Below are 20,687 nucleotides of genomic sequence, written 5' to 3' on the forward strand. Positions count from 1 at the left end.
ATGAAGGTTGAGGAGTATTTATAGACTTTCACCTTTTGTCACGTAGTGGCCAAGTGGCCAAGTGGCTAACAGGTGGAAAGACTGATCTACCCCTCGGCCGAGGGACCTATGGCAGGCCGGCGGACAATGTTGACTCGCCGCCGAGGGGTCTTGGATATGAGTACGCGGATGTGTGTCCCGGCTGGCAGGTTGTCACGCCGAGACCCAGGTGGCAGGCCGATGGGATGCGTCGGCTAGGCTATCTAAGTCGTTGACTTGCTGTGGATATCTTTGACCTTGCTCAGTGTGTTGACTTGGTCAGCGGTGCAGAATATGCCCCATCAGTTATAATTGTTAGTAATATGTTGGTTTGTCAATCTTTAGTTTCACGGTATGATAACTTACAAGATGTTGTATAATGCCTTTACTAACGGAATTCTTGTGTTTTGTTGATAGGATGAAGATATCAATAATACGCTTCTTCCTCATGCTCTTGCGAACCACGCCCTATCTGTCGTTTATGATTGTTATTGCTCAGGTAATGCTTCATTTGATTTGTTGTCATTCAACCAGAACTACTATCTTGAACTACTTGCTTTTGCTCCACTTATCCCTATTGTTTTGTTTGAAGGTAAGTATTTATTCCTATTCTATAGCCTTTTGTGGGGCGTATAGCATCATCCTCATCTGCCACTACCTCAACTGCCCTGCCTGACACATCTTCTTCTGCCAATTCTACGTCCAGATCAGCTTTTGGGTGTTTAATTGTTTATATTATCTACGACCTGAATTTTAGTAAAATTATACTCCCTTCTATTCTACATAACCGTCTCATTGTAAAAATGGCACAAGAATTAAGAAAGTGAGTTTAGACCACACAAAACGGACAATGGGACAGTTATGTGAATAGACGGAAAAGGAATTGAATTTGGACCACACAACACTTACCAAAAATAGACAATGAGACAGTTACCCGACTAGACGGAAATGGACAATGGGACGATTATCCGGAATAGGAGGGAGTACGAAATATATGATTTTAGTAGGATAGAGATAAAAGATGACGTAATAGAAAAGACTATCTATCCTCAAGTTGTTAACTCTTCCATGATATTGAAGGCCGTTTGTAAACCAAGTTTTACGAAGAACCTTCAAGCGAAATAAAATCTCCAACTTTTATGAACTACTTTACTATTATTATACCACAAATAGTGATAAAAAAAATAGATTAAAGATCATAATCGATCGACAAAGATTGTTTAGCTTTTCTTATAAAATAGAGCTATATAATTCAGCTATAGAATCTCAATTTAAGTATGTACATCGCATATAGATGCATTTAATTTGAGTTTAGGTATAACTTGATTAGTTATTGACTTAACTTTATATAATCAAAAATCACAAATATGGTACAATCAAGAAGAGCAAATCAGATTCTTAATCCGTTAATGACAATACGGGCTTGATTAGTGATTGGCATAGTGCGTACCCTTATGTAATCACAAATATTAATTTGCAAGGTAGCTAAAAAAGAGACCAGACATCCAAAGATTAAAATTAATAATATAATTTAGTTTGAATATTATATACTCTCCGTCTTAATGAAATGTTTACATATATACTTTATACACAAATACAAGGTAGTAATAAGAGAAGTGAATTGTGTGTTTAATCCTACGTATTATTAAAAGATAGAGTAGAGAATTAAAAAAGGAAAGTGTAAACACCCAAAAAAAACAAAAGTGTAAATTATTGAACGGAACGAAGGAAGTAATTTGATATAACCTCAACTACATTTCATAAAAATTATTCCTTAAAAGAGTAATTGTTCCGGGTGTAATTACGGAGCAGTTTTGTTACCACGTAAGCTTGTTGAATGATGACTTTGCTTGACTCTTCCTCTCGGCCTCTCCTGAAACAATGAACAAACTGAGGGCTCGGCTTGGCACCGAGCGTACTTAGGGGTGTAAACGAGCCGATTTGAGCTCGAGCTCGGGTGGGCTCGGGCTCGGCTCGATTTTTTTAGCTCGGGCTCGGCTCGAAGCTCGTCGAGCTTAAAAAATTGAAGCTCGAGCTCGGCTCGGAAAAAGCTCGAGATCGGCTCGAGTTCGACTCGAGCTCGTTTTGTCTTTATATTATTTTCACTTTCTAACTTTTTTTAATCTAACTAAATATAAATATTTTTAAATAATAAATAAGATTATAAAATTCTAAAAATTATTATAATATAATATAATTATACATGACTAAATAACATATAATTTATAATAAAATTAATATTAAAAATATAAATATTGTACAAAAAAATTATAAACGAGCCGATTTGAGCTCGAGCTCGGGTGGGCTCGGGCTCGGCTCGATTTTTTTATCCCCCATCTATTTAAATTGATTTTTTATACTTTGGGGTAGCGGCCGCTACCCCTTGCTACCTACTAGGTTCGCCCCTGCCTTCCATTTATTGGGGAGCTCATTTCGTTGGCAGTAACCAATCAATTCATTCGGTAAATTTGCATTACCGAATGAGCATTTCGACATTTCACTATACCAATCAATGACTATCCCAGGCCTGAGTAGTGAGTAGTAGTAGGCGAAGACAATAGTGATCAAGTGAGGGACCAAGCAAAACAATGAATGCAGCACAAAACTCTTGTTGTACTGCTACCTCTAGAATTTATTACAAAAGGACATGAAGAGTCTTAAGTCTTTGTAAAGTCTAATCTTTGTATAATACTCCCTCCGTACCGGTTAATTGTTGTACTTTGATTTTGGCACAAATACCAAGGAAAGAGAAATGAACCATTACTAAATGACAAGTGGAACAAATTGAGTGTGAATGATCAAATTGCTCATCAAGTTCATTCTTAAAATAGAAAGGACATCAAATGATTGAGACACCCAAAAAAATCAAAGCTTCTCCAAAACCATTCTCTCTATAAAATACTATTAAAAGGCATCCTAAAAAATGCCAACTAGACAAAGCCACGTAGGATGTAGAAAAGTCACATGGACATTCACATTGCCACCTTGGTTAAGATTGACACACGCATACCCAACTATTCTCCACGTAGACATCTATACTATATAGTTAAAAGGCTACTTATACCATTTAATTTTATTTCATATGTCATTTTTAGATTGGTTAATATTAATTAATTTTAATTTATATTGCTTACTTGATTAATGACAATTGAAAACATAACATTGACTTATAAAATTAACATTTTAATTGAATGTTTTGTAATAAAACAGGTTAATGAATTGATTATTAAGTGGAATAATGCATGGTAAATAAAAGCGTTTAAATAAGATGAATAATTAGTAAAAATAGAAAACGAAAAGGCAAAGTAGTAATCAATAGACTAATTATTCATCTTATTTAAACGCTTTTATTTACCACGCATTATTCCACTTAATAATCATAATTTAGTGCTAATCTTTTTATATTCTACCGTTATGAAAAAATTTCACCTATAAAATAAAATAAATTGACAAATATTCTAGCATATTCCTAGCAAAAACAAATTAATGAAAAATTAATGAAAAGTAACATAAAAATCCTAGATTGAGTAGTTACTAGAATAACACGTGACGAGCTACATTTACATGTTTGATCAATTTTTTATTTTTTATTTTAAAAAAAAAAGTAAAAATAGAAAATGAAAAGGCAAAGTAGTAATCAATAGACTAATTACTCATCTTATTTAAACACTTTCATTTATCATGCATTATTCCACTTAATAATCATAGTTAAGTGCTAATCTTTTTATATTCTACCGTTATGAAAACATTTCACCTATAAAAGAAAACAAGTCGATAAAAATTCTAGCACATTCCTAGCTTAAACAAATTAATGAAAAAGTTTGTTTATTTTCACCTAATTATTTTATTTCATTTATTTTTCAACAATTCTTATATCTTTACTTTGGGTGTGTAGGAGTCAAATGGACAAGAAATGAAGAGATAAGAGAGAATTAGAAGAAAAGTGGAGAATTCGACAAGCATTTGTATTATATAGTTTGTTTTAGGGATTGTTGAATGTATATAAAGACACTTGAGATCGTCGATGATTGAATATAATCATCAGTGAATGGTGGTCAAACTTTGGTGAACGAAATCATCAGCGAATTACTGACGAAAAAAGGCTGTTACTGACGGATTTTGCCCATCAGTAACCCGCGTTTTCATAATAATATAACTTGACTAAATTGTAACTTTAGTCTTTTTAATCTCTTTTTAATAGTGATAGATTGTTTTGCGGATGTTTTTAATATATTTATCATTGTTAATGTGTAATAAATTTATTAAGATTGATATTAACAACAAATTACAAATATGACTAAGGCAAGATAGTGTAAATATAGTATTCTATATATATTTAATTAAGTTGGTTAGATGGGTAAATCTATATTTTCCTTATGATTTGAATACTAATGAGATGAGATAAGATACATTTGATTTTGTTGTCTTATTGTTGCTTTGATGATAAGATGACAAAAGTACATTGTCTATATCGATTTGCGATAATTTGTTTATATTAATTCTCTTAATATAATTACTTACATTTTATCCCAAAACAACATAATACTAATGAGTATAATATCTTTTTTACTTTTAATTTTCAATGTGAGAATGGATGTTTTATCTATTTATCCACCTTATTTAAATTATTTTTATTTAATTAAACGTTACAATAGTTAAGAGAAAATGAGTGAAGAATATTTTAAGTCTTAAATATCATCATTATTTCCAAACTAAAAAAAAGGTATATAAACTATGTTAAATACTACTTATTAGTTTTTTAACTAATACGGAGTATCATCATTTTAATAAAGTTGACTAACAAAAATATCAAATTTGACGTTGAACAAAAATGATATCATTTGGTTACAAAAGTAATGAAAATGAGAATAACAAAATAATACGAGTAGGTTACAATAAAAAAAAAAAGATAAAACTGATATCATTTCTCGCTTGTACCTAGTCAAGTTTTGTGTCAAAGTCACCTATACTGTGACATAAAACTGATGTACCATCTTGTGAACTTGCATTCAATTAAGTTTCTCAAGTCTAGTATTTCAAGATTCTTTACTTAAGTTAATCAATTAAATAAGTTAAGGATAAAATTTTTAAAAGGTACACTTAATTTACCCCCTCCCCCTCTTAGGTGTTCATCGTTCCTAACTCTTCAAGACAACATGTTCAAGGAAGGCTACAGTCTCCATATGCATGCAGAAGCAGCATTACCTGAGCAAGTCTTGCAAATTGTGGATCCATCGCTTGAAGAAGATAACCTCACCGAGGAAGCCGAAGACCCAAGGGCAGTCCAAGGTGAGCTTCAAAGAAGAGTGGAATGCATTACTACTGTGATCAGTGTAGGAGTGGAATGCTCAAATCATTTGCCACAACAGCGAATGAAAATAGTTGACGCGAGAAGTAGGCTTCAATGAGCAAGAGACAGCCTTGTTGGTGGTAGAAACAGGCGTAATCTTTCTGCAAGAGGTATAACATTAGACATATCATGAGTTTACGGATAACGAATTATTTGTGAAGTTTGAATTTGATTAGAAGTTCTGCTAACATAACATTATTTCTACTTCTACCGCTGATGGTTACAGGGGCCTGATCCTTGTTGACTATCATATCGTTTGAAGTGTTGAACTAAGAAATGTGAAATACACTACCAATCTCCTTAGTTACAATTCTTAATTTTATTGTAATTGATTGAAATCTAATCCAAACGATATGATAGACAACAAGTAATAATTTAAGCAACCCAAACGGCTAACAATAATCACTCGCTAAATTTGCATTAACCTTCCATATCCCTATTACCAGACGGAGGAGGATACTCCGTAGCATTAATTGGGAGCTCATTTCGTTGGCAGTAGCCCTCTGTGCAACCAATCAATTCATTCGGTAAATTTGCATTACTAATACACAAATTATACCCTCACGGCCTCACCCATTTCCTTATCATTACTTCATGGGCACAGCCTACCCTGAACCACACTGTACCAGTCCTTCAAAGTATGAGTATTTGCACATTTCACACTAAACACTCAAAGTGGAAGAAGCTTATAGTGGAAGTAGAGAATAAATTCCTATGTTATTTCGACATTTCACTTGACAATGTGACATGATGTCTTAACATGATAGAACACTTCAGCACCGTTTTAGGCGACAGGAGGGAATATATATCCACAATACACATACGACACTTGATACAATGATTAGCTTGAATTTAGTTATGGAGTCTGCTGCATCAGAGTCCCGGTTTCAACAGAATTGAAATTTGCCCCAAATGCAATAACCTTGCAAGCAGGGTTGCGTAGCAATAAGCGAAGACGATGACGGATTACACAAACACAATAATGATCAAGTGAGGGACCAAGCAAAACAATGAATGCAGCACAAAACTCTTGTTCTACTGCTACCTGTAGAATTTATTACAAAAGGACATGAAGAGCCAAGTCAAGTCTTTGTATAATACTAATCTAGTAGGACAAACTCATGAAGTCAAGCAAACCGTTGGTTCGAGTGGCAAAATAATAAAAGTTAGTGGAAAGCTGATGTGGCAGAATCTTATGACTTGGGAGAGTCTGACTGATAATCTCACCCTAACTTCTTGTCCTAAAGACCTAAAGTCAAGCCGCTTGCTTTCTATAAAGGCAAAACAGCTAGTCTCGGTATAGACGGCCATCTATAGCTAAGCTTGTCTTTACTTCCAATAATTTCTGTCTGTCGTGTGTTGGTGTGTGGCTCAGAAGCTAACTTGTTAGCGATATGGTGTCACTTATTAAAATCGGAATTTATGAGAAGGAAGACACGCCACATGACATATCGTGTTCGTAGAACCAACGGCAACCAAAATGGGGTGGTTGCATAGAAAAAAAATAAAGCTAAATCCTTTTCAGACCATCTATGATTAAAAATAAAATAAAAAATGAAGCTAAATTGGAAAAGCGCATGTAGAGATTCAGATCCATCCGAATCTCTGTAATACAGAAAAAATTACCAGTGGTGTGCAAGCACACTCAAGCTCTCCACTTAATAATTCCAGCAACGCAGGGAAAAAGATCAAACATGTGTAATACAGTTTAGGATCGTGATTTTTGTTTACACGACAAACTATATATAATAAACTGCGAGTATTAAACAAGCCAGCCTGCTAGTCGTGTCCATAGAGAAAATGCCGTGCTTTGTTATGTGTCTTCCATTTTCCAGCTCCTTGAATTCCGATCATACATGGACCCAATATTGTAAAATACTTTCAAATTGACACAATTTTGCTGATTTTTTATTTTTAAACATTATCTTGAAAAAAGGTTCGACAATGAGACCAAAGAATAAATCATGCAATAGTAATAATGGTTAAGTGTGTACCGTAGTAGATGGTGCAATTACCCTTGGCTAACTACGAGACGTAGGCCAGAGAATAAATCATCATTTAAATGCCTATATATATATATATATGAAAGAGTGATCAACTTCAAAAGCATCTCACACCAACTAAACTGTTGAAAATTCTACAAAATGAAACCAATCCAAAATAAAAGTCCAAGTTTTATTTCTCCCCTGTGCAACAAACGAGCCTTTCTACTCATCTTTCTTTTTATTATGCAAAATATTACACTAAGTTTAGCACTACGTAGCATTGACCACCCAGGCAATGCGACCGACCATGCCGCGCTGTTGGTCATCAAGAGCCAGCTAAAGGTTCCTTCAAACTGGGTTTTAAGCTCATGGAACGACTCTATTCACCACTGTTCTTGGGAGGGAGTCAAATGTGAGCGTAAACATAAACGAGTGACTGTACTAGATTTGAGTTCTAGAGGTTTGGCAGGAACCATATCTCCTTTTATTGGAAACCTGAGCTTTCTTAAGATCATTAACCTTTACAATAATAGTCTATTTGGAGAAATTCCCAGTCAATTAGGTCATCTAATCAGGCTTAATGAACTACGGCTATATAACAACACACTTGTAGGCGAAATTCCAGCCAACTTATCTCGTTGTGTTAACCTTAGAGTGTTTTTCTTAGCCAACAACAAGCTAGAGGGAAAACTCCCAACAGGACTAGGAGCATTGTCAAAGCTAATACACTTTCGTGTGCATATGAACAATCTTACAGGCCCTCTTTTTGACATCATACAAAACCTTACTTCTTTAGTAACAATAGCTGTTGTTGAAAACTCATTTACAGGAACTATCCCAAACAGCATTGGTAGGATGCATAATCTAACCCTCATTGCAGCTGGAGTAAATGAATTCTCAGGCACACTTCCCACATCCCTTTTTAATATCTCCTCCCTTGAAGTTCTTGATTTTATGTACAGCCAACTACATGGAGAACTTCCAGCAGATGTTGGCGTCAATATTCCTCGTCTGACATGGTTCAACCTCGACGGAAACAACTTCACAGGATTAATTCCAATCACGATACAAAACCGTACAGCTCTTGAATATATTGGACTCGGTAGTAATAATTTTATAGGAAATGTTCCTTTTTATTTTGGGAATTTCCATAAGCTAAATTATTTAGATCTTGGAGGGAACTTCCTAGAGGGTGACATTAATCTTATAGATACACTTGTTAACTGCAGCCAATTATGTGACCTCACATTGGGACCGAATCATTTTTCAGGAATATTACCCAAATCTGTTGCCAATCTCTCCACCTCTTTGGAAATGCTCATTATACCAAATACTCTGATAAGTGGAAAAATTCCTGAAGGTATTACCAATCTCAACAATCTTGAGCTGTTAGACATATACAACAACAAATTAACAGGATCTATCCCTCAAGATTTCGGGAAGCTCTACAAATTGGAAAAACTCTATCTAGAGTCCAACAATTTAAAAGGTAAAATTCCCAATTCCATGGCCAATTTATCGTACTTAAGCGAGCTTCATTTAGAAAACAACATATTGGAAGGGAGTATACCTCCAAACCTTAGGAATTGCCAAAGCTTGTTGTACCTGAATTTAGCACATAACGAACTCAATGGAACATTGGATACTGAGCTATTTGCAGGATCTGCTTCATTTATTCAACTACGTTTGTCTTATAATCGTTTGGAAGGCTCCCTACCTTTGGAAATGAGTAAACAAAGCAACCTACAAATGTTAAGACTAGATAACAATAAGTTTTCGGGTGTGATTCCAGATAGTCTTAGCGACTGTTCTGACCTTCAATACCTTAACATGCATGGAAATTCCTTCCAGGGAAATATTCCGTCATCCTTCGCTTCTTTGGCTAGCCTCCAAGAAATTGACTTTTCTCGAAACAATTTATCTGGCCCAATTCCAGCCTTCTTCTCTAAATTTCCTATATTATATTATCTTAACTTATCTTATAACGACTTTGAGGGAAGTGTTCCAACGAACTCAGTATTTGCAAATGCAAGTGCGGTCTTTGTTGCTGGCAATAACAGACTTTGTGGAGGAATAAAACAGCTTCACTTACCAAAGTGCATTGAGAAGAAAAGCTCGGGAAAAAAGAAAAGAATAATATCTCATGCCCTTAAATTGATAATCCCAATTGTTGGCGCACTATTTGGGATGGTGGCCATAGCATCAGGGCTGTATTTGGCATGTCTCAAAAAGAAAAAGTCACCTCTTTCATCAGGTTCAATGATGGGGATTGTAACCATGAAAGTGTCGTACGACATGTTACTCAAAGCAACATCTGGTTTTTCTTCAGAGAATCTACTTGGGATGGGATCTTTTGGATCCGTGTTTAAGGGGATTTTGGATGGAAAATTGGTTGCAGTTAAAGTTCTCAACTTGCAACACCGCAGTGCATCTAAGAGCTTCATGGCAGAGTGTAACACATTGAGGAATGTCCGTCATCGGAATCTGGTAGGCGTTATAACAGCTTGTTCCAGCATTGACTTTCAGAGAAACGATTTTAAAGCACTGGTATATGAGTTCATGCCAAATGGGAGTCTAGACAGATGGTTACATGGATTCGAACGAAACATGAGCCTTGCTCAAATGGTGGATGTTGCGATTGATGCTGCCCATGCACTCATCTATCTCCACCATGAGTGTGAAACTCCAATAGTGCATTGCGACTTGAAACCGAGCAACATATTGCTTGACAGTGACATGGTCGCTCATGTTGGAGATTTTGGATTAGCAAGGTTTCTTACTCAACCTCGGCATCCGAATCAAAGTAGTACAATTGGAATCAAAGGAACTATAGGTTATGCTGCTCCAGGTAAGAATAGCGTGATTCCTATTTATAATTAGTCTGACAAAAATCATACTCATTTATGCGTCTAACCTTTTGCATTTGGTTGACATGTCAGAGTATGGGCTCGGAAGTGAGCCATCTACAGAGGGTGATGTTTACAGCTATGGCATATTGCTACTTGAGCTAATGACAGGAAAAAGTCCGACAAACAACATGTTTAGGGAAGGCTACAGCCTTCATAAGCATGCAGAAGCAGCATTACCTGACCAAGTCTTGCAAATTGTGGATCCATCGCTTGAAGAAGATAACCTTGCCGAAGAAGCCGAAGACGCAAGGATAATCCAAGGTGAGCTTCAAAGAAGGGTGGATTGCATTACTACTGTGATCAGTGTAGGAGTGTTGTGCTCAAATCATTTGCCACAACAGCGAATGAAAATAGTTGAAGCCAGAAGCAGGCTTCAATCAGCAAGAGACAACCTTCTCAGTACTAGAAACAGGCGTAATCGTCCTGCAAGAGGTATAACATTAGACATATCATGAGTTTATTGTTAAAGAATGATTCTGAAAGTTTCAAATTGCTTAGAAGTTCTATCTATTAACATTATTTGTACTTGTAGCGCTGATGGTTACAGAGGCCTGACCGCCCAAGGTTGATTACAATCAGAAAACAAGCGTCAGCCAAATGAAGTCGCAAGAGAGAATTATTAGGACTTTAAATGTTTAACAAATATGAACTACTGTAGTTGAATGTAAAATGCTTTTAAGTTCCTGTCAGTTTGCTGTAAACATGACTAATAAAATGTTATGTACTCTAGTACTCTACTACTTATCATCATGTAATTATGTTTGTGTTTTCACAAAGCTAGCTTTCTAGCTGGTTTGCTTCATATTGTGACTGTTCAATTCCGTGGTTTGCTTTATATGTCAGACTACAACCTCGGAAGTCTTTATGTGCTTCATTACTTATCATGTAATTATGTATTATGTTTTATCAAGGCTACCTGGTATCTTGTGTTACGAGCATAACATTCACGACATACACAAACAGGTGCTCTGAGAGGCTAATCTCAATTATGCAAATTGATGGCTAAGTTTTTCCAATCGAATTTATATGTATGATAATAATCAGTATCAATATGAACTGCAGGAACTAAGAAACAGAAATATAAATTATACCTTTCTAAATTCTTCAATTTATTTGACCGACACGACAACTGAAATGCATAATTTTGGGTGATCACTGATCAGTGTCGGAGTGTCATGCTCCAACCATTTGTGACGCGGATAATGAAAACAACCGATGCCAAAAGCAGGGTTCAATGAGCAAGAGACAACCTTCTGAATGCGAGAAAAAGGGGTAATCTTCCTGCAAGAGGAAGTAGATCAGATATTTCCGAATTCCGAGTCATGAAATATTTACAGTTACGAAGTGATTACAAGTGAAGCTAACAAGTAACAATACACTAATTCTGCTTGTGACATTACCGATTACATACAGGGGCCTAAGGTTGATTTTTACCAAAACAATTTATGATCCGCAAACTCGACAATACTAAAATCTGGGTTTTGCTAATTAGGGTTTTGCTAATTCATTGCCTTGATTAGAACATCATCTAATTAGATGCAATGGTATTTTACAGGCAAAAAGAATTTGATTTAAAAAAAATACATGAATTAGATAAAAGTATTCCAGAGACTTACATTTTGCCAATGTTTTCGGGAAGGTTACGTTCTCCATTGCTATCAATTTGTGATCTATTGTAGACGAAAAAAGGAACATACATGGCATGTACTACTTTAGATTTATTTGTTTTTGAGCATTGATGTATTTTTTGTGAATTTATGACCTCAAACTTTACTTGTTTTTGAGTATTTTTGTATTTTTTTCTGAGTTTATTATACTGTAGTATACTTCGTATAAGTTAGATTTTAATTTTTTCCGTTCAAACTCAAATTTAACTAGACTATGGCCCTGTTTTTTTGGACTTAATTTCAGTTCTAATAAGTTCAGTTCAGTTCAGCTCTATTAAGTTTGTTCCGGGTGTAATTCCGGAGCAGTGATTAGTTACCACCCGTGGCTTGTAGAATAATGTCTTGAGCTGAATCCTTCTTGCTCCTATCGTCCCACTCGGCCTCTCCTGCAACAATGAACGAACTGAGGGCTTGGCTGTGTGCCAAGCGTACTCACTCCGACGCTCAAGTCAGTAAACTTAAAGGATTAAGCTGTATTACTTGGCTAGATGCGTATTGTAGAGAGATAAGGGAGATATTACCAGATGAATAGTGTATTTAGGTTATAATTGTGAGATCCTTTCCCCAATGAAGGTTGAGGAGTATTTATAGACTTTCACCTTTTGTCACGTAGTGGCCAAGTGGCCAAGTGGCTAGCAGGTGGAAAGACTGATCTACCCCTCGGCCGAGGGACCTATGGCAGGCCGGCGGACAATGTTGACTCGCCGCCGAGGGGTCTTGGATATGAGTACGCGGATGTGTGTCCCGGGCGCGGTTGTCACGCCGGACCCGTGTGGCAGGCCGATGGGATGCATCGGCTAGGCTATCTAAGTCGTTGACTTCTTTGTGGATATCTTTGACCTTGCTCGGTGTGTTGACTTGGTCGGCGGTGCGAATATGCCCCATCAATTTGCCCCCAGCGTAGTCTATGCCGTGGTATGGGCTCCGATGTACGTTGAGCATGTATTCTGCACAAGTAATTTTTTAGAAATTTTCTCAGATCGGCTTCTTCTTGTGCATCGGCGTGGCTCTTGCTAGGCCGTGCCGTATACCATATCCTAGGCCGTGCCGTATACCATATCCCCCCTCCACATGGATGCGTAAAGGGCACTCGATGTGGAAAAGAATGTGACGCCGGCCGTGACCAAGGCCGAGAGTGCTTAGGTTGATTTTGATTGCCCCGGCCGTGCTTCCTAGCTAGGTTGATCAGGTGGCCGGCGGAGACCAGATACCTAGGAATTTGTTGAGGAAAATGAATAGTTGAAGGGATGTGAACGGGCGTGTTGAAGACGCTTGGTCACTGTTGCATTGATTGACGTTTAACTGTTGCGACGATTGACATTCCGTGGTTGCATGCTCGACACGTGTTTGCTCGTTGATTGGCCGTTGCTTCATGGGCTGTGCTTTGATTGGCCCTTTATTATGGGCTTTTTCCCTATAAATAGGGCAGTTTTTTCGTGATTTTGGTCACTAATTTCATTTTCTCAAATTTTCTTCAAAATTTCATCTTGCTAAACTCAAGGGCTTCCTCTTTCTTCCAATCTTCAGAGTCTTTGATCCGGCTAGCACTTTTTCCTTTTAAGGTAAACAAACGAATTTTTCTTTTCTTTGCTAGTAATTTGTTGTGAACATGTCTGCTGCTGATGCCGGGGCTAGCACTTCCGCGCCGGGGGGTTCCCCGTCGCGTCTTGACGAGGAGGAGATTTTAGAGGCCATCCCGCTAAGGTTAGGGGGTCCTAGGCCTCCTTCTCCCGTAGATGACCTGCCCCTCCCGGGGAGTTGGAGGATGAGGATGATGTTGATCACCGTGATGGGGCTCCGTCGATGGTGGGAGGATGACTGCCTTCGAGTCATGGCGAGGCCTCGCACGACCGGCCTCGACCGTGTTTGGACGAATAAATTCGCTAGTAGTTCCGGAGGGACCCTGTTCGGAGATCATTTCTCCTTCGGTGAGGGGTATAAAATTGTTGTCCCGGAGGAGGGTCGAGTGGTCATTGCCCTCCCCGGGCCATATCGGCGTGTACCTTAAGCATTTGGAGTACGGGCTCCGGTTTCCTTTAAACGAGCATGTTGTGGCCATCATCAGAGCTATGAACCTTGCCGTGGCCCAACTACATCCGTTGGCCATGAGGACGATAATCGGCTTTGTGTGGCTCTGCCTTTTTAAAGGGGAGGTCCCTACGGTCAACCTATTCCGCCGACTTCATAGTCTTCGGCCGTCGATCTCCCGAAAGGTGGGGTGGTACGGCGTCCGGACGAGCCTGGATATGTCTCCGTAAACAAGCTTACTTCCTGCAAAGATTGGCGGGGGCGATGGGTGTACGTCCAGTGCCGGGAGGACTACCCGTTGCCGAGGTCTTTCCAGGGCCCCGTTCATTTGCGGTGTGAGACCCGGGAAGAGTATAAGAAGTACGTCTCCCGGGGTAGCAAGGTTAAGATGGACGCTTCTTTTGTCCCCCTTACGGCGGATGAGAAGCGGGCAATGCAAATATTTGATGCTTTGAGGAGGGATGGCGCCCCACCATTATTCTTCGGACGAGATGCTCTGCCGTGTCGGCCTCATACCGCCCTCGGCCGTGGTGAGTAGGGTCGGTGTGAGGCCCACCTTTACTTGTTATGTTCCTGTTTGGAGCTTTCTTACTTCTTTCATATAACTCTTGTTTGATTCCTTGCGGATCGATTTGGTCGGGGATCTCGCGAGAAGGACTTGGAGAGGCTTGGGCTTGATAAGGACGGAAAGGTTCTCACCCGCCATCCTACGGCTGAAGCACGTGATCGCCGACTGTCTCCTAACGAAGTCATGGAAAGACAGACAAAGGCGTTGGATCAGGAGACGGCACAAGCACGGGTTCTTGGCAACGTGCCGAGAAGACCAAAGAAGGCGACGTCCAAGTCGGCGGCTGCATCAATGGCAACTCCCTCTTCGACCCCGGTGATCGAAAAGGATCGTGTGGAGGTGATCAACATTTCTGAGGGGGAGGTGACCGTTGCTAAGGTCCCTTCTCCGAAGAAGAGGAAAGACCCACCGTCTGCTTCCACCGTTGCCGTGGAGGAGCCTGCTTCCGCCAGCCCTTCAGCTAAGAGGGTTCGAACTGGTACGGATTTAACTTGTGGTTCGGATTTAGCCGGCTCGTTGGGCATTCCTGGTGACAGGCTTTCTGACGTGTCAATGCACGGTGACATGGATGCTCTCTGTAACTTTTTTGCAGTTCCATCGTCGGAGACCGCCGTCCTCGCTGAACGGCAAGCAGGGAAGCAGCCTGAGAAGGCGGTTGAGAAAACGGGTGACCAAAGTGTCACCGTGGACTCCTCACCCCAGAAGCTTACCCCTACCGAACTCGTGGCGGAGGGTGAGGAAATATACAAGAAGTTGGGGAGATGGAACCGTCAAGCCGCTTCCCTCATCATGGAGCAAGAAAAGGCCACGGCCCAATCTGGGCCGCTGATTGCAAAGCTCAAGTTTGATCTTCTTGCTGCGAGGGGGGAAGCCGGGAAGGCTAAGCTGGATCTCCGTGCTGCTGAGGGGCGTGCGGAGGAAGCTGAGAAGCTGCTGAGGGCCGAGAGGGCCAAAGTTGAGGATGCTGATGGCGCCACGGCTAAGATGATGGAGGAACGGGACAGGTACAAGGGCGTCTATGACTCTGTGGTTGCCAAGAGGGACGAGTGGGAGGATCGGTTTCGAAAGCAAGCGAGAGGTGCTCGGGGCACGCAGCTATCCTTGCTCAGAAAGAGAAGGATATTGAAATGCTTCAGGATGAGGTCCTTCCTAAAATGTGCGTCCGATTCCGGACCAGGCCGAGAAGGCGACCAGGGAGGCGATAAGAAGACTCGTCCCCGAGGGCTCCTTTCCATGGGATAAATTTGATACTCTTTTGGATGAAATGGCTGAAGCTGAGGAGACCGCGGCTACGGAGAAGGCTGAGGCGGCGAAGGCGGCTCAGATAGCTGAGGCCAAGGCGGCTTATGATGCGAAAGTGAAGGAGGATGAGAGGCTGAAGTTGCTTGAAGATGCTCAGCCTTCAACAAAGCGCCACCGATGATGCTGTGGCTACTGACGCAGGGGAGCATCGAGCATAGGGAGACGGGCGGTCGTCACCGGACTCACCCGGCATCTCGGATAGCTTTAGCTGTTCGGGGGCCAATTATTGAGCCTTCTCTCCCTGCCATCCTTTTGGCGCTTCAATTTCCAAGTCTGTACCTTTTGTTTTTCTGTTTCCTTGCTTTTTGTAAAGCTCTGGTAGGTAGAGTTTAGGCAATCCTTATGGGGACGGCCGTCGTTTGTACTCTTCTTGCAGTCATTTTAACAAGGTTTTATCTTTTTGGTCCTCGGCTTGGCCGGGACTCTGATTACGATCCTTTATTTGTCTTCTTGTGTCATTGACTGAGGCGATTTGAGTGTATGTCTTAACCGTGTAGACATATTGACCGCTAGATTGGCGTCTCAATTGCACTGTGTATACGTTTCTTTTTAGCGTATCGGCCGACGTGTTCCCCGTCGCTCTCGGTTTTGGCCGAGGTAATCGGGGTTGCGGCTTCGATAGCAATCGCAACTGTGTAGGCACATTGACCGCTAGATTGGCGTCTCAATTGCACTGAGTATACGTTCCTTTTAGCGCATCGGCCGACGTGTTCCCCGTCGCTCTCGGTTTTGGCCGAGGTAATCGGGGTTGCGGCTTCGATAGCAATCGCAACTGTGTAGGCACATTGACCGCTAGATTGGCGTCTCAATTGCACTGAGTATACGTTTCTTTTTAGCGTATCGGCCGACGTGTTCCCCGTCGCTCTCGGTTTTGACCGAGGTAATCGGGGTTGCGGCCGATAGCGTTAAATCGTGTAGGCATATTGACCGCTAGATTGGCGTCTCAATTGCACTGAGTATACGTTCCTTTTAGCGCATCGGCCGACGTGTTCCCCGTCGCTCTCGGTTTTGGCCGAGGTAATCGGGGTCGCGGCTTCGATAGCAATCGCAACTGTGTAGGCACATTGACCGCTAGACTGGGCGGCGTCTCAATTGCACAGAGTATACGTTTCTTTTTAGCGTATCGGCCGACGTGTTCCCCGTCGCTCTCGGTTTTGGCCGAGGTAATCGGGGTTGCGGCTTCGATAGCAATCGCAATCGTGTAGGCACATTGACCGCTAGATTGGCGTCTCAATTGCACTGAGTATACGTTTCTTTTTAGCGTATCGGCCGACGTGTTCCCCGTCGCTCTCGGTTTTGGCCGAGGTAATCGGGGTTGCGGCCGATAGCGATTTTTCCTTCGAGTTTCGTCTAGTGGCAAACGTGGAGGGGACAGATCATCGATGGAGAACTTGGGCGATTCACTTGCTTGTTATCATCGTGCGTTGGGGTGTCCACAATGTGTTCGGACACCTCCGCCGCTACACAAAGTATTTTCTCAAGTTATCGGTGTTCCAATGGCTCATCGAGGCACACCTCCCATGTCCGTCGGCCCGGTATGTACCCGGCCTTATTTCTTCGATAACTTTGTAGGGACCTTCCCGGTTGGCCGTCGGTTTGCCATGAATATTTCCTTTGTTGGTGGCGGCCGACTTCCTTAGGACTAGGTCTCCTACTTTTAAGTCCCTTTTGTGGACTCTTCGGTTGTAGGCTCTCTTCATCCGGCTCTGATATACGGCCAAGTTGAGGCGTGCCGTGTCTCGGCTTTCTTCGACCAGGTCAAGGAAGCTCTAAGGCCTTCCTCGTTTTCACCGGGTCAAAAGTGGCCGTTCGAATGTCGGCACTCGTCGCCGATCGGCAAAAAACCGCCGGAGCCGTGACCAGTGGAAAGGGGTGTATCCCGTTGCTTCTTTCTCCGTGGTTCGAAGGGACCACAGGATGCCGGGTAGTTCATCGGCCCATCTTCCCTTGAGGTCTTCAACCGTCTTCTTCAAACCGTTGAGGATGGTTTTGTTGGCTGCCTCCGCCTGCCCGTTGCTCTGTGGGTGGCGGACGGAGGAATACGCAAACTTGATGCCAAGCTCCTCTAACCGTTCATTCATTATTAGGTCGCTCCAAAACTCTCGGCCGTGGTCAAATACCATAACTTGGGGCAATCCGAAGCGGGTTATAACGTTTTCCCAGATTACCTTTCTGACGGCTGCTGTGGTCTTCGCTGATACTGCTACGGCCTCAACCCATTTGGTGAAGTAGTCAACGGCAACAATTAGGAACTTCCTTCCCCGGAGGTCGTTGGGAATGGCCCTAGCATGTCCATCCCCCATTGTGCGAAGGGAAGGGGATTAAGCACCGGTTGTAGGTCCCTGGAGGGAGCGTGTATCACCGGGGCATGCATTTGACAGTTCGTGCACTTCTTGGTCTTCGCTCGGGAATCTTGAAGCATGGTGGGCCGAGTAGCCAGCTCGGAGAGCTTTGTGGGCTAGTGTTCTTGCCCCCATGTGATGTCCACAGATGCCTTCGTGAATTTCTCGTCACAAGATCAATTCTCAGATCGGCCGACCGACACACTTCAAGAGTGGTCTTATTACAGATCTTCTGTATAGTTCCCCTTCGAACATTAGGTACCTGGCGGCGATCCTTTTTATTTTGGCCGAGGGATTGCGGCCCTCCGGTAATTCACCTGTAAGCTTGTATCTCCTTATCGGAGTCATCCATGTTGACTCGGTTTCTATGTTACCCACCATGCCGGCGGTCTCAGTGATGCTCTTCGCGTTCCTGATGTCTACCAGTACGGTTCGGCTGACATTCTTGATGGTTGAGCTGGCCAGTTTGGAGAGAGCGTCGGCCCGGTTGTTCTCGGATCTGGGGACGCACTGTATTTGGAAAGACTTCAATTTTGCTACGTCGGCTTTTACCCTTTCTAGGTACCTTACCATTCCGTCGTCCCGGGCCTCGTACTCCCCTCTGATTTGGTTAGTAACCAACAGTGAGTCTGTTTTTAACACAATGTGTTCTTCTCCGGCAGCCCTAGCTAGCTCGACTCCGGTTATCACCGCCTCGTATTCGGATTCGTTATTCGAGGCCGAGAATGTGAATTTCAAGGCGTACTCAAACTCGTCTCCGCTTGGGCTGATGATAAGGATGCCGGCTCCTGAGCTATTCGTTGTGGAGGAGCCGTCGGTGTAGACCTCCCATATGCCTGGGTTTGGCTCTTCCTGGTACGTGCATTCGGCAAGGAAGTCTGCAAGTGCTTGCCCCTTTATCGAAGGCCTTGGTTTGTACTTGAATGCCGGCCGGAGAGTTCCACTGCCCATTTGATGAGCCTGCCGGATTGTTCGAATTTTTCCAAGGATTTCTCCAATGGCTGATCGGTTAGGACCGTCACGGGGTGTGCGTCGAAGTAGGGTTTTAACTTCCTTGTGGCGATGACGACGGCGAAGGCTGCTTTTTCGATTAGTGGATAGTTTCTTTCGGCGGGCAACAGTGTATGGCTGACGAAGTAGATTGGGTGTTGCTGTTTGTCTTCTTCCCTGATGATCACGGCACTGACCGTGGCCGAGGTTACTTGCTATGTATAGGTATAGCGTCTCCCCCATTATCGGCACAGACGAGTTGGGAGAGTCGAAGATGAGCTTTCGATTGTTTGAAAGCTATGCTCTGTTCCTCCCCCAAGTCTTTATTTCCTTTCAAAGACTTTGAAGAATGGGGTGCTCTTATCGGCCGACCGAGAGATGAAACGGGCGAGAGCCGCCATTCTCCCTGTCAGTATCATAACCTCTTTCCGATTCCTTGGTTCGGGCAGGTCTAGGATTGCTTGGACTTTGTCCGGATTGGCATCTATGCCTCTGGCGCTGACAAGTACGCCTAGAAATTTTCCTGCCCGGACACCGAAGTTGCATTTCATTGGGTTGAGCTTCATCTTGTATTTCCTTAGTGAACAAAATGTCTCGTGTAAATCAGCCAGATGCTCGCTGTCGGACTTGCTTTTTACAATAGCGTCGTCGACGTATGCCTCAATGTTCCGTCCTTTTTGATTTTGAAACACTTTGTCCACCAGCCTTGTATACGTCGCTCCGGCGTTCTTCAGACCGAACGGCATCATTTTGTACATGTATGTGCCGTTGGCGGTGATGAATGCGCATTTAGGCATGTCTTCCTCGGCCATAAACACTTGGTGATACCCTGAGAAGGCGTCCAGCAGGCTCAGCATGGTGTAGCCTGCCGTGGCGTCGATTAAGCTATCTATCCGAGGCAAGGGATAACAATCTTTGGGGCATGCTTTATTAAGGTTGGTGAAGTCTACACACATTCTCCACGCCCCCGATGATTTCTTCACCATTACAACATTGGCTAACCACTCAGGATAAGTACAAGGCATGATAAAACCTGCCGCTAGTAATTTATCTACTTCGGCTTTGATGGCTTCGTCCTTTTCGACCGAGGAGTTCCTCATTCTCTGCTTGACTGGGCGAGCGGTGGGGAGTACGTTCAACTTGTGAACGATCACCTCTCGATTCACGCCCGGCATCTCGGCCGCTGAGTACGCGAAAACATCTTTGTTCTTTCTCAGCAGGTCCAGGAGGTCGGCTCTGAATTTTGGTTCCAGGTTGACACCGATGGTTATGGTGCGGCCCGGATCAATCTCTACCTCCTCGGTCTCTGCTCCTTCGATCATGCCGATGGTCCGGTCGCTCCCGGATCTGGGTGTGTACTGTATCCGGAACGATTCTAGTTCTGAAGCGACAGCTCTCACCCTTACTAGATACCTTATTGTCTTGTAGTCCTGGGCTTCGCACTCTCCTCTAACCTGGTTGGTCACGAGGAGCGAATCTGTCTTTACCATGATACGTTCTGCCCCGGCGGCTTTAGCTAGCTCAATTC

The 20,687-nt window shown here is 42.3% G+C and overlaps 2 protein-coding genes across 2 annotated transcripts; both read left to right on the forward strand.

The window, feature by feature from the left end:
* The first annotated feature begins 7,028 nt into the window (after window positions 1–7,028).
* Window positions 7,029–11,042, forward strand: LOC141605024 (uncharacterized). The gene is made up of 2 exons (XM_074423655.1): window positions 7,029–10,694; window positions 10,795–11,042. Exon 1 carries the CDS (start codon window positions 7,513–7,515, stop codon window positions 10,231–10,233), a length of 2,721 nt encoding a protein of 906 aa, XP_074279756.1. The 5' UTR covers window positions 7,029–7,512; the 3' UTR covers window positions 10,234–10,694; window positions 10,795–11,042.
* Window positions 10,286–10,817, forward strand: LOC141606996 (putative receptor-like protein kinase At3g47110). Its single transcript, XM_074426375.1, has 2 exons — window positions 10,286–10,694; window positions 10,795–10,817. The coding sequence occupies exons 1-2, from the start codon at window positions 10,286–10,288 to the stop codon at window positions 10,815–10,817; spliced, it is 432 nt and encodes a 143-aa protein (XP_074282476.1).
* Window positions 11,043–20,687: the final 9,645 nt, after the last annotated feature.

Source organism: Silene latifolia, chromosome 10 (assembly GCF_048544455.1).
Source record: "Silene latifolia isolate original U9 population chromosome 10, ASM4854445v1, whole genome shotgun sequence".
NCBI lineage: Eukaryota > Viridiplantae > Streptophyta > Magnoliopsida > Caryophyllales > Caryophyllaceae > Silene > Silene latifolia.

Bases quoted from the DNA above. Each gene is read 5' to 3' on its own strand.
- LOC141605024 (XM_074423655.1), top strand. From the start codon at position 7,513: ATGAAACCAATCCAAAATAAAAGTCCAAGTTTTATTTCTCCCCTGTGC.
- LOC141606996 (XM_074426375.1), top strand. From the start codon at position 10,286: ATGTCAGAGTATGGGCTCGGAAGTGAGCCATCTACAGAGGGTGATGTT. The intron at 10,695-10,794 runs GTATAACATTAG...TTGTACTTGTAG, and splicing joins GCGTAATCGTCCTGCAAGAG to CGCTGATGGTTACAGAGGCC.